At 62.7% G+C, this 13,630-nt stretch overlaps 1 protein-coding gene across 2 annotated transcripts; it reads left to right on the top strand.

Annotated features, from left to right (window-relative positions):
* Nucleotides 1-6: 6 nt before the first annotated feature.
* FBRS (fibrosin) lies at nt 7-12,682 on the top strand. 2 transcript variants are annotated; one of them, XM_082714301.1, is made up of 18 exons: nt 7-1,554; nt 1,842-2,021; nt 2,753-2,788; nt 2,905-2,934; nt 4,009-4,057; nt 4,136-4,436; nt 5,794-6,095; nt 6,306-6,511; nt 6,627-6,671; nt 6,889-6,984; nt 7,240-7,308; nt 8,322-8,351; nt 8,731-8,802; nt 9,105-9,225; nt 9,331-9,411; nt 10,367-10,450; nt 10,579-10,786; nt 10,885-12,682. In XM_082714301.1, the coding sequence occupies exons 1-18, from the start codon at nt 1,099-1,101 to the stop codon at nt 11,471-11,473; spliced, it is 2,955 nt and encodes a 984-aa protein (XP_082570427.1). In that variant the 5' UTR covers nt 7-1,098; the 3' UTR covers nt 11,474-12,682. The 2 variants fall into 2 exon arrangements, with proteins under 2 accessions (XP_082570427.1, XP_082570426.1); XM_082714300.1 differs by having other exon boundaries at nt 6,856-6,984.
* The last annotated feature ends 948 nt before the right edge of the window (nt 12,683-13,630 follow it).

The raw sequence follows: 13,630 nt of genomic DNA, 5'->3' as shown, positions 1-13,630 counted from the left end.
GGGGAGGAGGCCGAGAGAGGAAGGAGGCGTAGGCTGAGGAGGAAGAGGGAGGAGGGGCAGGGAAGTCCTGGCGGAGAAGAGGCCCCAGACGCCAAAGGAGACAACAGGAGGGTGCGCTGGAGCTCCCCCGCCTCCCAACGGCCGTTCCGGATCCCTTACGGCGCAAGTCAGGCAGAGACGGAGGAAAGGAGGAAGAGACTTTTATGTCGGCAGACAGAGAAGCTCTACCCGTCACCGTTGCCTCACATCCGGGGCTTTGGAGGGCTGGCCCCGCGGCCCCGCCCCCCCCCCAGCCTTTCATGGCGACCGGAGGCGGAGGCTGGAAGAGACAGGCCTGGAGGAGGCCCCTTTAAATCTCCTTAAAGGGGTGGCCGCTGAGCTCGGCCGACTGCATCGGCAACCTTAAAGGGGAGGCCATCGAGCCGAAGCTGACAAACTGAGAAGTGTGCTGTTGGGCGAGCTGGCGCGAGTGCGGAGTCTCTGCCCTCTTCTCCCCCCGCGAGAAGTTCTTTCAACTCCGCTTAAAGGGGAAGTGGCCGCTTGCGGAGGACCAGAAACTTCACTCCTGAGCCCTGAAAGGGGCGGCCTGCTGCTTGGAGGACCCTGGACTCCTTAAAGGGGTGGCCTCTTTTAGCCGGAGGACTTGAGACACTTTTAAAGGGGAGGTGTGCGTGTCGGGGCGAGCTTTCGGTCGCTTTTAAAGGGGTGGCCCTTCCTCTTCCTCGGGGAGACTTGTCTCGACCCCTGGCAGGGGGCGGCCACCGCACCAGGCCGGCTGGACACCATCGGGTCGTCGTAAAGGGGTCAGGGGCTGGACTACTCGAGGCCTCGCCTTAAAGGGACGGCCGCCCCGTTTTCGCCGTCTCGGCTCCGCCGGCCCCACAGGGGGGGCCCTCGGGCTTGTCGCCCCGGGGGCGGCGCCGGCTCCCCGGGCCTTGGCCTCGGGGCCAGCTCGGGGCCAGCAGATCCTGCTTGAAAGGGGAAGCCGTGGCCTTTCCGTCCCTGTGCAGCCGCCAGCGCCGCGCCTGCGACCCCGGGCCTGCGGACAGGCCGCTTCGGGCCCCGCCGCCTCCGGATGCGGCGCTGAGGGCGGTCGCCATGGAGACGGCGGCGGCCGCGGCTCCGGGCCCGGGCTGGGCCGCGGAGGGGGAGCGGCGGCGGCGGCGCTGCTCGCGCCGAGACCGAGACCGGGAGCAGCGGCGCCGCCGAGGTCCCGGCGGCGACGCGCCCCGGGCCCTGCTGGCCGCCCCGCGCGGCTCCTCGTCGTCCTCGTCGCCGCCGCCGCCCGCCAGGCCTTGGTCGTCGGCTTCGTCCGGAGAGCGGCCCGGAGGCCCGCGACGACGGCGGCCCCGTCCCAGGCCTCGGCCCCCGCGACCCCGAGCTCGGAAGCGGCCTGCCGGCTCGGGCAGCCGCGGGGAGGAGGAGGAGGAAGAGGAGGAGGGGGGCGCAGACGACGGGGAGGCCGAGGAGGAGCCCGAGGAGGAGGACGAAGAGGAGGAGGACTTGATCGATGGCTTCGCCATCGCCAGCTTCGCCAGCCTTGAGGCCTTGCAGGTGGGGCCTGTAGGAGCTGGGGACCTTGGGGGGCTTCCAGGGGCAGAGAGAAGGGTATGGTGCCCGGAGTGGGTGGAGTTGGGGGGGAATGCTGGCACCCCAAACCAGAGCAACCGGCTCCTCTGGCCAGGCCTCTGCCCCACCCTGGGGTGGGAGGAGGTAGGGTTAGTCTCCAGGGACCAGCCTGGTTACCCGGCCCGAGAGCCACTTTGGTAGCCTGGTCACCCCTAGAGAGGTCGGGAGCTTGCCTTTCTCCGTCTACTTCAGTCCCACCTCCTCCTCCACAGAAGGATGCATCGCTTCAGCCCCCAGAGCGACTGGAACACCGGCTGAAGCATTCTGGGAAGCGGAAGAGGGGGGGTTCCAGTGGGGCCACTGGGGAGCCAGGGGACAGCTCTGATCGGGAGCCTGGACGGCCCTCTGGGGATCGGGCCCGAAAATGGCCCAATAAGCGGAGAAGGAAAGAGGTGAGCTTGTCATGGACCCCTGTCCTGTGCGACCGGACAGCGCGCTCTTCCGCTCTTCACATAGCGGTGTTGTCCGCCGGCCGCGCTGCTGCTCCTCATGAAGGGTGGTTTTCTTCTCTGATGGCAGAGCAGATTTGAGCCCTCACGCCTCAGCCCAGGTCTGGCAGAGGCATGTCCACACTCAGGCTTTTCTGCTTTTGGCTTGCCCTGTCTATCTGAAATAAGTTGGTTTTTCAGAGATGTATCAGCAAGACTTGGTGGAACCGTAAATGAGTTAGAGCAGTCTCAGGTCTCTCCAGGCAGCGGCAGTCTAGCAAGAAAGGCACGATCTGAGCAAATACCTTGATCCAGACCTGAGAAGCTACAGAAGGCGGAGGTCCGGGAGGGATGCTGCAGAAGCCACATGCGGAAGCCGCGCGCTCTGCCTGGGGGATGGGAGGAGGGCTGTGGTTAGGGAAAGCCCCCTAGGATGTCTTAGTCAGGCCTTGAAGGAGAGTCATAAGTTGGCTAAGAGGAGAAACAGGCGAAGTTGTTCTGAGCAAAAGCACAGAGATGTGAGAATGTATTCAGAAAATGGTGAGCGCACTGGGGAGGGGCGGGCCACGGTAGGAGAAGCAGCGAGACAGAAGGAGAGTGTGTCGTGAGGGGCCTGCCCTTCCTTGCTGGGGAGTTTAGACTCGATCCAAAGGCCTCGCCAGTCGGCCTTACCTCTGGACTCTGGTCTTTCTCAGGCGTCCTCCCGTCATTCTCTGGAAGCTGGATACATAGTAAGTGCCCTCCGCCGGTACCGGCCCCTCCCTCGCAAGTCCTCTCAAAGTCCCCTCTGTCCCTCGGGCCCCCCCTTCTTCCCTCTTGTGACACCTCTGTCTTTCCTTTTCCCCAGTGTGATGCAGAAAGCGATCTGGACGAGAGGGTGAGTAGGGCTAGGACTTGTTGGGTGGGCAGTGCTGTAATTTGTAAAGCGGACTGCGGCTCAGAGGTCTGCCGCGTACAGCGAGAGAGAGCCTCCCCCTTGAGTGGGGAACGTAGTTAGGTTGAGCCATGACTGCATGGGGAAGGGGGGTACGGGCAGATTGAATGGGTAAACGACTTGCTTTCTTTGGTAACTAGAGCCGGTTTCTAAAGAATAGAAAGCCCTTGTCTGGGTGTACCATCTTTTCCTAACCCTTCGGAAGACCAGTGGCTCTCCACAGAAATTCAGGTGGCTGTCGAGCTGAGCCGGTCACCCTGCTCGCTGCTGGACCGCTCTCCCAGAATCTGAGCAGAGACCACGGTTGTGGCAGCGAGGGCACCAAACCCTTGTGACCAGTGTAGAAACGTGTCTCACGAGGTTCTGTTTCGGTTTATTGTCAGGTCGGATGTGCTTGTTTTGAAATGATGTGTTTTAGTCGCTCTTGCTCTGCCCTTGCAACTAACTAAAAAGTGTATTCCCTGATGGGTGTCTTTTTTCATTTAAAAAATTGGCTGGACCGGGACTGTGGTGAACCAGAGTTCTTGTCTGTCTACAGGAGGTGACCACTGTCTAGTCCTAGCTAATTGTTGCCATGCGAGCACAGGAGCCGGTTCTTAAGGGAACCTGGAAGTCCGAGTTTGTATGAGGAATTCCTGGATTTGTAAATATCAGCAGTTAGTTTCAAAGGGTTTTGCTGACACTTGTGGGCCAAACGGATCTGTAAGTCCGGGGGGCGTATGGGCCCGCAGTTAGTGACAACTGGCATCTTTGGCTTTGCTGTGCCTGCGTCTCTGCCGCACGAGTGCCGCCTCAAGTCGGTCCTCCTGGCCTTTCAAATTCGGAGGCGTAGCTTCCCACCCCTTTCTTCAAGCACACGCCCCCCGGGACCCACAGTCTTTGCTGGATTTCACCGAAGCCGATAGAATGGACTTGGCAGCACTGCCACTTCCTAGCAGGCCGTGGGGGCTGTTAGCTTTCCTGGGTGAGGGCCTCGCCTGACCCAAACCTGACCCTGTCCCTGCCCTTCTTCCCCAGGTCTCCGATGATGACCTCGACCCGTCCTTCACTGTCTCAACCAGCAAAGGTTGGTCTCAAGGGCTGGGGCTGGACACTGGGGGAATACGGGCTGCAGCTGACTCCATCTGCCGTCCTGTCCTCACAGCCTCGGGCCCCCACGGCGCCTTCAACGGGAACTGTGAAGCAAAACTCTCCGTGGTCCCTAAAGTGTCGGGCCTGGAGCGGAGCCAGGAACAGCCCCCAGGGCCCGACCCGCTGCTAGTGCCTTTCCCCCCGAAGGAACCACCACCTCCGCCGGCCCCTCGGCCTCCTGTCTCACCCCCTGCACCCTTGCCGGCCGCCCCCAGCCTGCCACCCCCACCCCAGCCCCAGCTGCAGCTTCGGGTCTCGCCCTTCGGCCTCCGCACTTCTCCCTACGGCAGCAGCCTGGACCTCAGCACTGGCAGGTGAGTGGTCCAGGGCTTTGGTCTGGTCTGGAAGGACCTGGTCACGTTGGCGCCAACCCCTGCATTCTGTGGCTGGGACACGGGATGGTGCCTGTGGGATGTGACTTGAAAAAGGGATTCTGAGGCTGAAAAGCTTGAGAGACACTGGGTGAAGCAAATGTGAAGTGATTACTCACTCACAGGGCTTCCCAGGGCCGCTTCACCGGACGTTCCTGGGCAGGGAGCTGCTCTCTGTGCCGTCTCCCAACTTGATGCGCTGCTGAGGCCTTTTCGGAAGGCACATCTGCTAGGAGGAGTGTTCTTCAGAACACACTTTGGGAAATGCTGACATGATTAATAAGGGTGCTGGCTTTGGTGTCAGTCAGACCTGGTTCAGATTCTTGCTCTGCCGCTTGTGGCTGTGTGATTTTTGAAAAGTCACTTCATCTCTCTGAGCCTCAATTTTCCGCTTCGGTCATAAAGAACTGGTAATGGCCCCTTTCTCCTGGTAAAGCTGTCGTGAGGGTGGACGATGAGGTCGTGCAGTGTTTCCCAAAGTGTGCCCGTGTGTCGCTAGCCGGGCGCGGATCGTTTCAGCTGTTCCGGGGGCACCTGCTGTTTTAGCTGTTAATGGGCTTTAGGAAAACACGATCAGTACCTCAGCCCTCTGACGTCACACGTAGTGTCGGGCAAGGCGAAGTCAAAACGCAAGGGACTGAGTTAAGTGAGAGAAAGTAGACCGTGCGGGCGGGTACGGGGCTGCGGCGGCCGCGGGGAAGGCGGCGGCACACGGCGGCGGTTCGCAGTAGCCGGGAAGCCGCGCCAGCGCTCGGCCTCCAGTGAGTGCTCGCTGAGGGGTCAGGGTCGCTGATACCGGCGCTGTCTCATTCCGTCATCCTTCCGGGCTCTTTCCTCGTTCTTGAGAAAACTAAGGCTCAGAGAGGGGCAGTGACTTGCTCAAGGTCACCCAGGGTGTTCATGGCAAGACGGGCCTAGAATTCAGGTCGCCTGACTCCTAGGCCAGGCCAGCGAGGTGCTGCTTCCACTGTCTTAGGCTGGGAACCCAGGTGGCCTGTTGTGAGGAAGCGTCACCGCGAGTGACGGGTTCGTGCCGCCGTCGAGCAGGAGCGGGTCACGTGGCCGGGGCCGCCCGAGGCGGCGGCGTGGAAGAGGCCGAGAGAGGGGAGAGGGGGCTGCCGGGTGCGGGGTTCCCTCCGTCTGAGGACGGGGTCCCGGGTGGGGCTGGGGGTCCCGGGGGCCGGGTTCTACCCCGTTCCGTGTTGGAGAACCAGCGGCAAGGTATCGCCCGGGCTTCTGACCCCTCCCGTCAGAGCTGGCACCTCCCAACCCTCACTCATGTCCCCACTTCTCTCCCCAGCTCTTCACGGCCGCCCCCCAAGGCCCCGGCCCCTCCCGCGGCTCAGCCTCCCCCCTCATCATCCTCTTCGTCCTCTTCCTCCTCATCTGCCTCCTCCTCGGCCGCGCAGCTCACCCACCGGCCCCCGACGCCCTCCCTGCCCCTGCCTCTGTCCGCCCACAGCTTTCCCCCTCCCGGGCTGCGGCCCCCCCCGCCGCCCCACCACCCCTCCTTGTTCTCCCCCGGCCCCACCCTGCCCCCGCCCCCACCCCTGCTGCAGGTGCCAGGGCACCCTGGGGCCTCAGCCGCTAACGCCCTTTCTGGTGAGTGTGGGGTCCTGGCCGGGGTGGGGGGTGGGGGGCCATGGCCCCGGGCTTGGGCCCAGCCGGCTGTGGGGCACCCGGACCTCAGCAGACATCAGGGCCCGAGGAGGGAGTGGCTCAAGGCCAGGAGGGAAGGCCAGTCACCCGGGCCCGAGGAGTCTGTCCTGGTGGCGACAGACATTACAGCCTTCTCCCCCTCCCCTCCCACAGAGCAGGACCTGATCGGCCAGGACCTGAACTCTCGCTACCTGAATGCCCAGGGTGGCCCCGAGGTGGTGGGGGCAGGGGGCTCGGCCCGGCCCCTGGCCTTCCAGTTCCACCAGCACAACCACCAGCACCAGCACACCCACCAGCACACCCACCAGCACTTCACCCCTTATCCCCCGGGCCTGCTGCCACCCCACGGCCCCCACATGGTGAGCTCCTCACTGGGCCGCGGACGAGGCCCAGAGGCGTGGAGGGAGGGTGTGGCTTCCAGGGGAAGGTCCTGGGTCCCTGGCTGCCAGCTCACTCTTCCCTTCTCTTCCCTAGTTTGAGAAATACCCAGGAAAGATGGAAGGCCTTTTCCGGCACAATGTGAGTGTGAGTGTGTGTGTGGTGTGGCGTGTGGGCACGGAGGCGGCCGGGTGTGTGGCCCTGACGGGCGGGGCGCAGTCTTCAGCTTCCGAAGCGAGAGCTTTGAGCCTGGGAGAGCTCCCTGGGGGGCTTTAGGGTGAGGCCCGAGGACTGACGGGCAGAGCCGCGGGGGCCGCACGTCCAGCCCCAGCTGGGACCCGTGCCCTTCTCTCCGCAGCCCTACGCGGCCTTCCCTCCCGCGGTGCCCGGCCTGCCTCCGGGCCTCCCGCCGGCTGTCTCCTTTGGCTCCCTGCAGGGGGCCTTCCAGCCCAAGGTGAGCTCCCGATCCAACCGCCACCGCCTCCCACCCCCACCAACCCAGACACCGCCGTGCCCCCGGCCCCCCACCCCGGGCTCCACAGACCTCCGGGCGTCCCCAGAGCCACGCCCTTTGTCCTGCCCTCCCAGTGTGGACCCGGCTTGCCTCGGAGCTGTGCTCCCTGCCTGTCCCCGCCCCCACCTTGGTTCTGGACCCCGTTCGTGCCTGGTGCCGGCTCTCCTGACTGAACCCTCCACTCCCCTTTCCCAGAGCACGAACCCCGAGCTGCCACCACGACTGGGGCCAGTGCCGAGCGGGCTTCCCCAGAAGGGGACACAGGTGAGGGGGGTGCCGAGGCAGGTCCTTGAGGAGCCAGAGTACCTGTTGAAGGAGAGCAGGGTTGATTGAGAGTGAACCCCTGATCCCTCCCTTTACTGAACGATCGGGACTACCTCTGAGAGTCTGCCGAGAGGAAATCTCTGTAAATGACAGTTTCCCAGCCATGGGGAATAGGAATTTCATGAAGTTGCCCCAGAAATAAGATCACTAGGACAGTGGTTTTTTTGTTTGTTTGTTTTTAAAGATTTTATTTATTTATTTGACAGACAGAAATCACAAGTAGGCAGAGAGGCAGGCAGAGAGAGAGGAGGAAGCAGGCTCCTTGCTGAGCAGAGAGCCCGATGCGGGGCTCGATCCCAGGACCCCGAGGTCATGACCTGAGCCAAATGCAGAGGCTTAACCCACTGAGCCACCCAGGCGCCCCAGGACCGTGGTTTCTGTAGGAGTTTTCAAATTTTTTAAATTACAAAATCCTTTTTTTTTTCTTTTTAATGACATCATACCAGGAAGTCCTGTCCATAAAACAATGAAAAGATAAGCTGCCCCTTTGTGAAGTGGCACAGGGAGCAGCCTTCGAGCCCATGGCTCTGGGAACATCGGGAAAAGCACAGGATATGTTTCCGAGGGGGGAGAGTAGACCAGATATCTTACGGTGTTTGTAGCAGCAGTAAAGGTTTTTTTCTAAAGAAATCTTACACAGAGTCTCATGACATGAAGCTGTTAATAGAATGACTTGTCCGGTTGAGAAACTTGTCTTGCCTGCCCACTAACCCAGTCAGTCCCCAGTCTTCCAAGCGGAGCACGTCCTTGGGGCCCGGTTCAGGAACTTAGTGTTGGAAGGGAGAGGCCCAGTGCGGGAGATGGGGAAAGGCGTCTTCATAGGAGCGGGAAAGGCGTGAGGGAGCCACACGAGGTCTCCAGTGTCTGGGTGGGGATTAGGGACTGTGGAGACGAGGTGCCCAGGACAGTAAACAGGTCTGAATCGCCGCCAACCTCTGCTTTGCCATCCCCAGATCCCCGACCATTTCCGGCCACCTTTGAGGGTGAGTTTGGTGAGGACCTCAGGCTGCATGAGGCTGGGGGCTGGTGTCAGGGCACTTGGCTGAGGGCGGGTCTGGCTTGGGAGTAAGTGAGAAGCCCAAGACGTGGAGGCAGCCAGAGTTGGAGCGGCAGAAAGGGCGAAAGGCTTATGTGCCACAGACCTGGGTTCCGACGTAACCGGCTGTGGGACCTTGGGCAAGACAGTTCATCTCTCTGAGCCTCAGTTTCCTAGGCCGTGAAGCGAACCTAGTCATCCCTCCGTTGTAGGGGTGACGCGTGGGGTGTTGTGTGGAAAGGCTGGGCCGAGGACCAGGCCTGGGGCGGGTGATGAGTGAGCATTCTTTCCTTCCCTTTCCCTCTGGTTATCCTTCTGGGGCGCAGAAGCCAGGGAAGTGGTGTGCCATGCACGTGCGCGTGGCTTACATGATCCTGAGACACCAGGAAAAGATGAAGGTACCGGGGCTGGAGGGCTGGGGCAAGTGGGCTGGCCTGAGCCCTGGGCATCTGCTTTTGGCAGAGCTTGGCCGCATCTTGGTTGTCCCCGGTTGCTGCCTGAGCACCTTCACAGTTAGTTAGCACTAGCTTCTCCGGCTGAGGAGAGGGGGGTGGCCCGAGAGGGCTCAGAGAGGTGGAAGTCAGGCACCCGAGCCCCATCTTGGCGCCCGCCAGCCCTTGGGGGGGCCTTAGGAGTGGAAGAGCAAGAGCAGCATCCCCCCCGGCTCCTCACTCACCATCCCTCTCCCTGTCCCACGCAGGGCGACTCCCACAAGCTTGACTTTCGGAACGACCTCCTGCCCTGCCTTCCGGGGCCCTATGGGGCCCTGCCCCCTGGGCAGGAGCTCCCCCACCCGGCCGCCTCCCTCTTCACTGCGACTGGTGAGTCTGGCCAGCCCTCTCGGGGCCGGAGGTTCCCTTTCTGTAGCCCGAGGCCCACCTTGCGCCCACTCAGCCTCACCGGAATCTCCCACCTCTCTGCCCCAGGTGCCGTCCACGCTGCAGCCAACCCTTTCACGGCAGCTCCCGGGGCCCACGGACCCTTTCTGAGCCCCAGCACCCACATTGGTAAGAGCCAAGGGCACGTCGGGCAACCCCAGCCCAGTCCCTAACTTTGAGGAGTTCTCAGGCTGGGGATGGAGGTTAGACCCGAGCGGCAGCTGGAATGGGCACAGGCCTGGTGCCGTTTGCTTCGTGACCTTGGACGAGTTACTCTGACCCCTCTGCGCCTTGACCTCCTCACCTCTGTGCAGTGGGCTAGGACAGGGCAGAGTGACTGCCAGGCTCCGCCGGCTCAGACGCGGTCTCTGCAACAGCCAGCGGTAGAGGTAGCGTGCCGGAGGGAGGCTGTGCGGGCCCAGGCAGAGCAGCGGCACTGGCTCCGGCTCCTAGCACTTCCGCGGGCTTTGTGGGGAGGTTTCAGCTGGGTAGAGAGGGCATTGAGCCTGATGGCACAGGGGAGCGTGCTCGTGGAAGAGAAGGCTGCGAGGTGTTCCCGTAGTGGAGTAGGTTCGTTCTTCTGACTGGCTCCGTGCATGAGCTTAGGGTCGGGTCGGGAAGGGCCCTGCATGTCCGGTGGGAGGAAGCCGGCAGGCAGCTCCCGGCAAACGGTTTGCTGGAGAGCTGGTCTGGGCGGCCCGTATGGGGGATTATGGGGTCCGACCCTGATCTCTGGGGTCAGAGAGGCCCTGAGGCTGGCGCGGGGGCGGGGGTACCACTTGGTGGGTAGATGACTGACCGTTGGCAAGTCACTTCACCTCTCTGAGCCTGTTCCGTCATCTTGAAGTGGGCGTGGTCCTGTCTGCCTCTCGTGGGGCTTCTCGTTTGTGAGGTTAAACGCCACGATGCATGTCAGAGCTCAGCATCTCGCGAGGCCCAAGGAACAGCACCCTGTTGTTAAAACCGAGTCGGAACGGCTGAGGGCTCCAGGGCCTGCTTGCTGAGCTGCGCCTTCCCTGCCCGTGTGGGCGCCTGCGCGGCGCTGGCTGCCCAGTGCCCTGACCATCGGCCTTTCCTCCCGCAGATCCCTTTGGGCGTCCCACAAGCTTCGCCTCCTTGGCTGCCCTCTCCAACGGGGCCTTTGGAGGCCTGGGCAGCCCTACATTCAGTGAGTGCTGGGCGGGGCGGGTGGGCGGCTGTGGCAATGGGCTGGTGGCCAGGGCTGGGGGGGGGTCCCCGGGGGGGGCCGCCGGCTCCTCGTGGCTCCTGTCACCCTCTGCTTCACCCTCTGTCCAGACTCCGGCGCCGTCTTTGCCCAGAAAGAAAGCCCAGGGGCCCCGCCAGCCTTCGCCTCCCCGCCAGACCCCTGGGGCCGCCTGCACCGCAGTCCTCTGGCCTTTCCTGCCTGGGTCCGGCCCCCTGAGGCCGCCCGGACGCCAGGCTCAGACAAGGAGCGGCCCGTGGAGCGGAGGGAGCCCTCTCTCACCAAGGAGGAGAAAGACAGGTGTGCCTCCCCGGCCCCCGCGCTGCCCGCCCTCGGTGCCACCCTCGGTGCCACCCGCGGCCGCTCGGACCGCTGCAGGCCCTGCCTTCTCTCCGCAGGGACCTCCCCTTCTCGCGGCCCCAGCTCCGCGTTTCTCCGGCCACTCCCAAGGCGCGGGCCGGCGAGGAAGGGGCCAGGCCGCCCAAGGAGTCGGTGCGGGTGAAGGAGGAGCGGAAGGAGGAGGCCGCCGCCGCCGCAGCCGCCGCCGCCGCCGCCGCTGCCGCTGCCGCTGCCGCCGCCGCCGCCGCCAGCACCGGGCCTCAGGGCCTCCACCTGCTGTTTGAGAGGCCCCGGCCACCCCCCTTCCTGGGCCCTAGCCCCCCGGAGCGCTGCGCTGGCTTCCTGGAGCCGACCTGGTTGGCAGGGCCCCCCCGCCTGGCCAGGCCGCCCCGCTTCTATGAGGCTGGTGAGGAGCTGACCGGCCCCGGGGCTGTGGCCGCCGCCCGCCTGTATGGTCTGGAGCCCGCCCATCCCCTGCTCTACAGCCGCCTGGCGCCACCACCGCCACCCGCTGCAGCCCCGGGGACCCCTCACCTTCTCAGCAAGACCCCCCCGGGAGCCCTCTTGGGGGCACCGCCTCCGCTCGTGCCCGCGCCCCGGCCCAGTTCCCCACCTAGGGCCCCTGGCCCAGCCCGGGCTGACAGGTGAGGGGCGGGGAGGGGCCGGGGGCACAGGCCATCCCCCTTTCCTAATGACAAGGTCCTCGAGCTGAGGTTGGAAGCCAGGGCTGGAGGGCAAAGGTCGTGACCTCACCAGCCACCTCTGAGGTCACCGAACCTGGGAGCCGAAGCCCCAGCCCCCGCAAGATCAAGCATCAGAGGGACCTTGGGGTCACTGGGAGGGCAGAGGTCACAGGCCTCTAGAGAAAGGGGTGTGTGTGAGTGTGTGAGTGTGTGTATGTGTCTGCGTGTGTGTATGAGAGGTGAGAGCGGGGGTCGTGTCAGGGGTCATCGCTCATGACCCCCTGAGGTACACCATCGCTCCCCTGAGGGCCCCTAGGCCCTTGGCCTGCCTCCCCAAGGGCTCAGTAAGCCAGAGGCCAAAGTGCCCCCCCTTCACCTGCCACCCGAGTCCTCACGCCCTCTCAGGGCTGGGGGAGGAGGGGCTGACGGAAGGGGGCTCCGTGTACATATCTATCTCCCCTCCACGTAGCCCCCCGACCTTTTGTACATTTTTACAGGGGTGCCCCTCCCCATAATCCCCCTTCCTGGTTAATTAAATCCTCAGACTGGTGCTGTGTTCCTAGCCTCCGGCCTCTCTGTGGGGGGAGGGGGGTTGTAGAGCGAAGAGCCCGGAGGGGACAGGCAGGAACCGGGGCTCGTCCCCGGGCGCGCGGAGTGAGCAGCAGACAGAGCAGCGGGGCAGGGACCTGGCTACCTAGGCTGAGAAGGGCAAATGCTTCCTGCTTGGCTGACGGCCCGGCCCCCCCCAGCGTGTTCCCGTTAACCTCTGCGTGCCCCCCACAAGGCTCCATCTCAGCTTCAGACTCCACCTCCTCGTGGCTCAGTCCCCCAACTCCGTTTCCAAGTGCCCCCAGGACTCCTGGGCCCGGCCCTCCAGAACCCTGTTCCCAGAACCCTACCCTAGGCTGGGGGTGGGGGCGGGCAGAGAAGGTCACCACGTACCACACACCAAAGAAGGGGGTCGGCCCGGGGGTGGGCCACACAGGCAGCTTCTGCAGCGGCCTCTCGGCGGCAGCCCCAGCCTTCCCAAAGCAGCGGGCGCCCCCAGGCTGGGGCCCAACCTAGAAGGCAGGGGTCCGTTTAACAAAAACATAACGTTGACTTTTTTCCCCGGTGGGGCTTATTCTGTAACATGACTTGCGGATATTTATATAAAAATGAGTGTTACAATGAGGCCCCTTGGCTGCTCTTTGAGTGCGTGTGGGTCATGGGGGGGGAGCGGAGGGGGGGACGGGGTCCGTGTCCTGGTGGGGGGCCCCTCCCTCCCACCTGCCTGTGGCTGGATGCAGGGGAGCCGTGGGCGTTGCAGCTTTTCACGTGTTCTGCAACCCAGGAGGACCTATTCCACAAGATTCAAACAAGACAGAAGGAGAGCAAAACTGACCCGTGTACCTGCCAGCCCGTGCTCAGCCCCGTTCCTCTCCCGAGGGAACCCTTCAGGCATTTGGTCTGTGCTCTTCAGGCCTGTTGCTGTGTGTTTATCTGCACTTAATGTATATGCGTAGTTCCGTTAGAAAAGAGACACAATTTTTTTTTTTAAGAAACTATTGGTTTTCCTTTTATAAATGGTCACTATAAAATGAACATAAATATGTTCTACAAAGGGAAAATGTCTTATAATCTTATCCCTCAGAGCTGACCACTACTAATTGCCAGGAGTATCTTCCTCCAGTTATTTTTCTAGCTGTATGCCTCAAATACTGTGCAGAAGAATGGGGTCCCGTGAGATGTCCAGTTTCGCAGCTACCTTTTGACACTTAACGTTTTTTGACATGATCGTTAAAAACCCAAGTGACTAAACCAAGCTAGAGAGGCTGGCTCTCGCCCAAGCCACCCACAATTGTCTTGTTCCGCGGTACTCACCACCTCAGGAAAGATGGCGGCCAACGTTCTCTGGCACCACTGCACATGCCCAAGGCCTCGAGGGACAGCTCAAGCCTGGACTGTTCCAAGGGAAACCAGACACGGTTGACCAGAAGGACACGGCCGTCCTTCCATTCAGCTTCTTGCGAGAAATCTAAAAATCCTTTCACACACAGCTGCTTTGTCTACGGCTGCCACTCGAGATGGGACACGATCTCTCCAGATTGCCACTGTCTGCTCCACTCTTGCTTAGGAAGGA

This window comes from Mustela nivalis (genome assembly GCF_964662115.1).
Source record: "Mustela nivalis genome assembly, chromosome: 19".
Classification (NCBI taxonomy): Eukaryota; Metazoa; Chordata; class Mammalia; order Carnivora; family Mustelidae; genus Mustela; species Mustela nivalis.
This window is presented reverse-complemented; position numbering and strand designations above follow the sequence as displayed.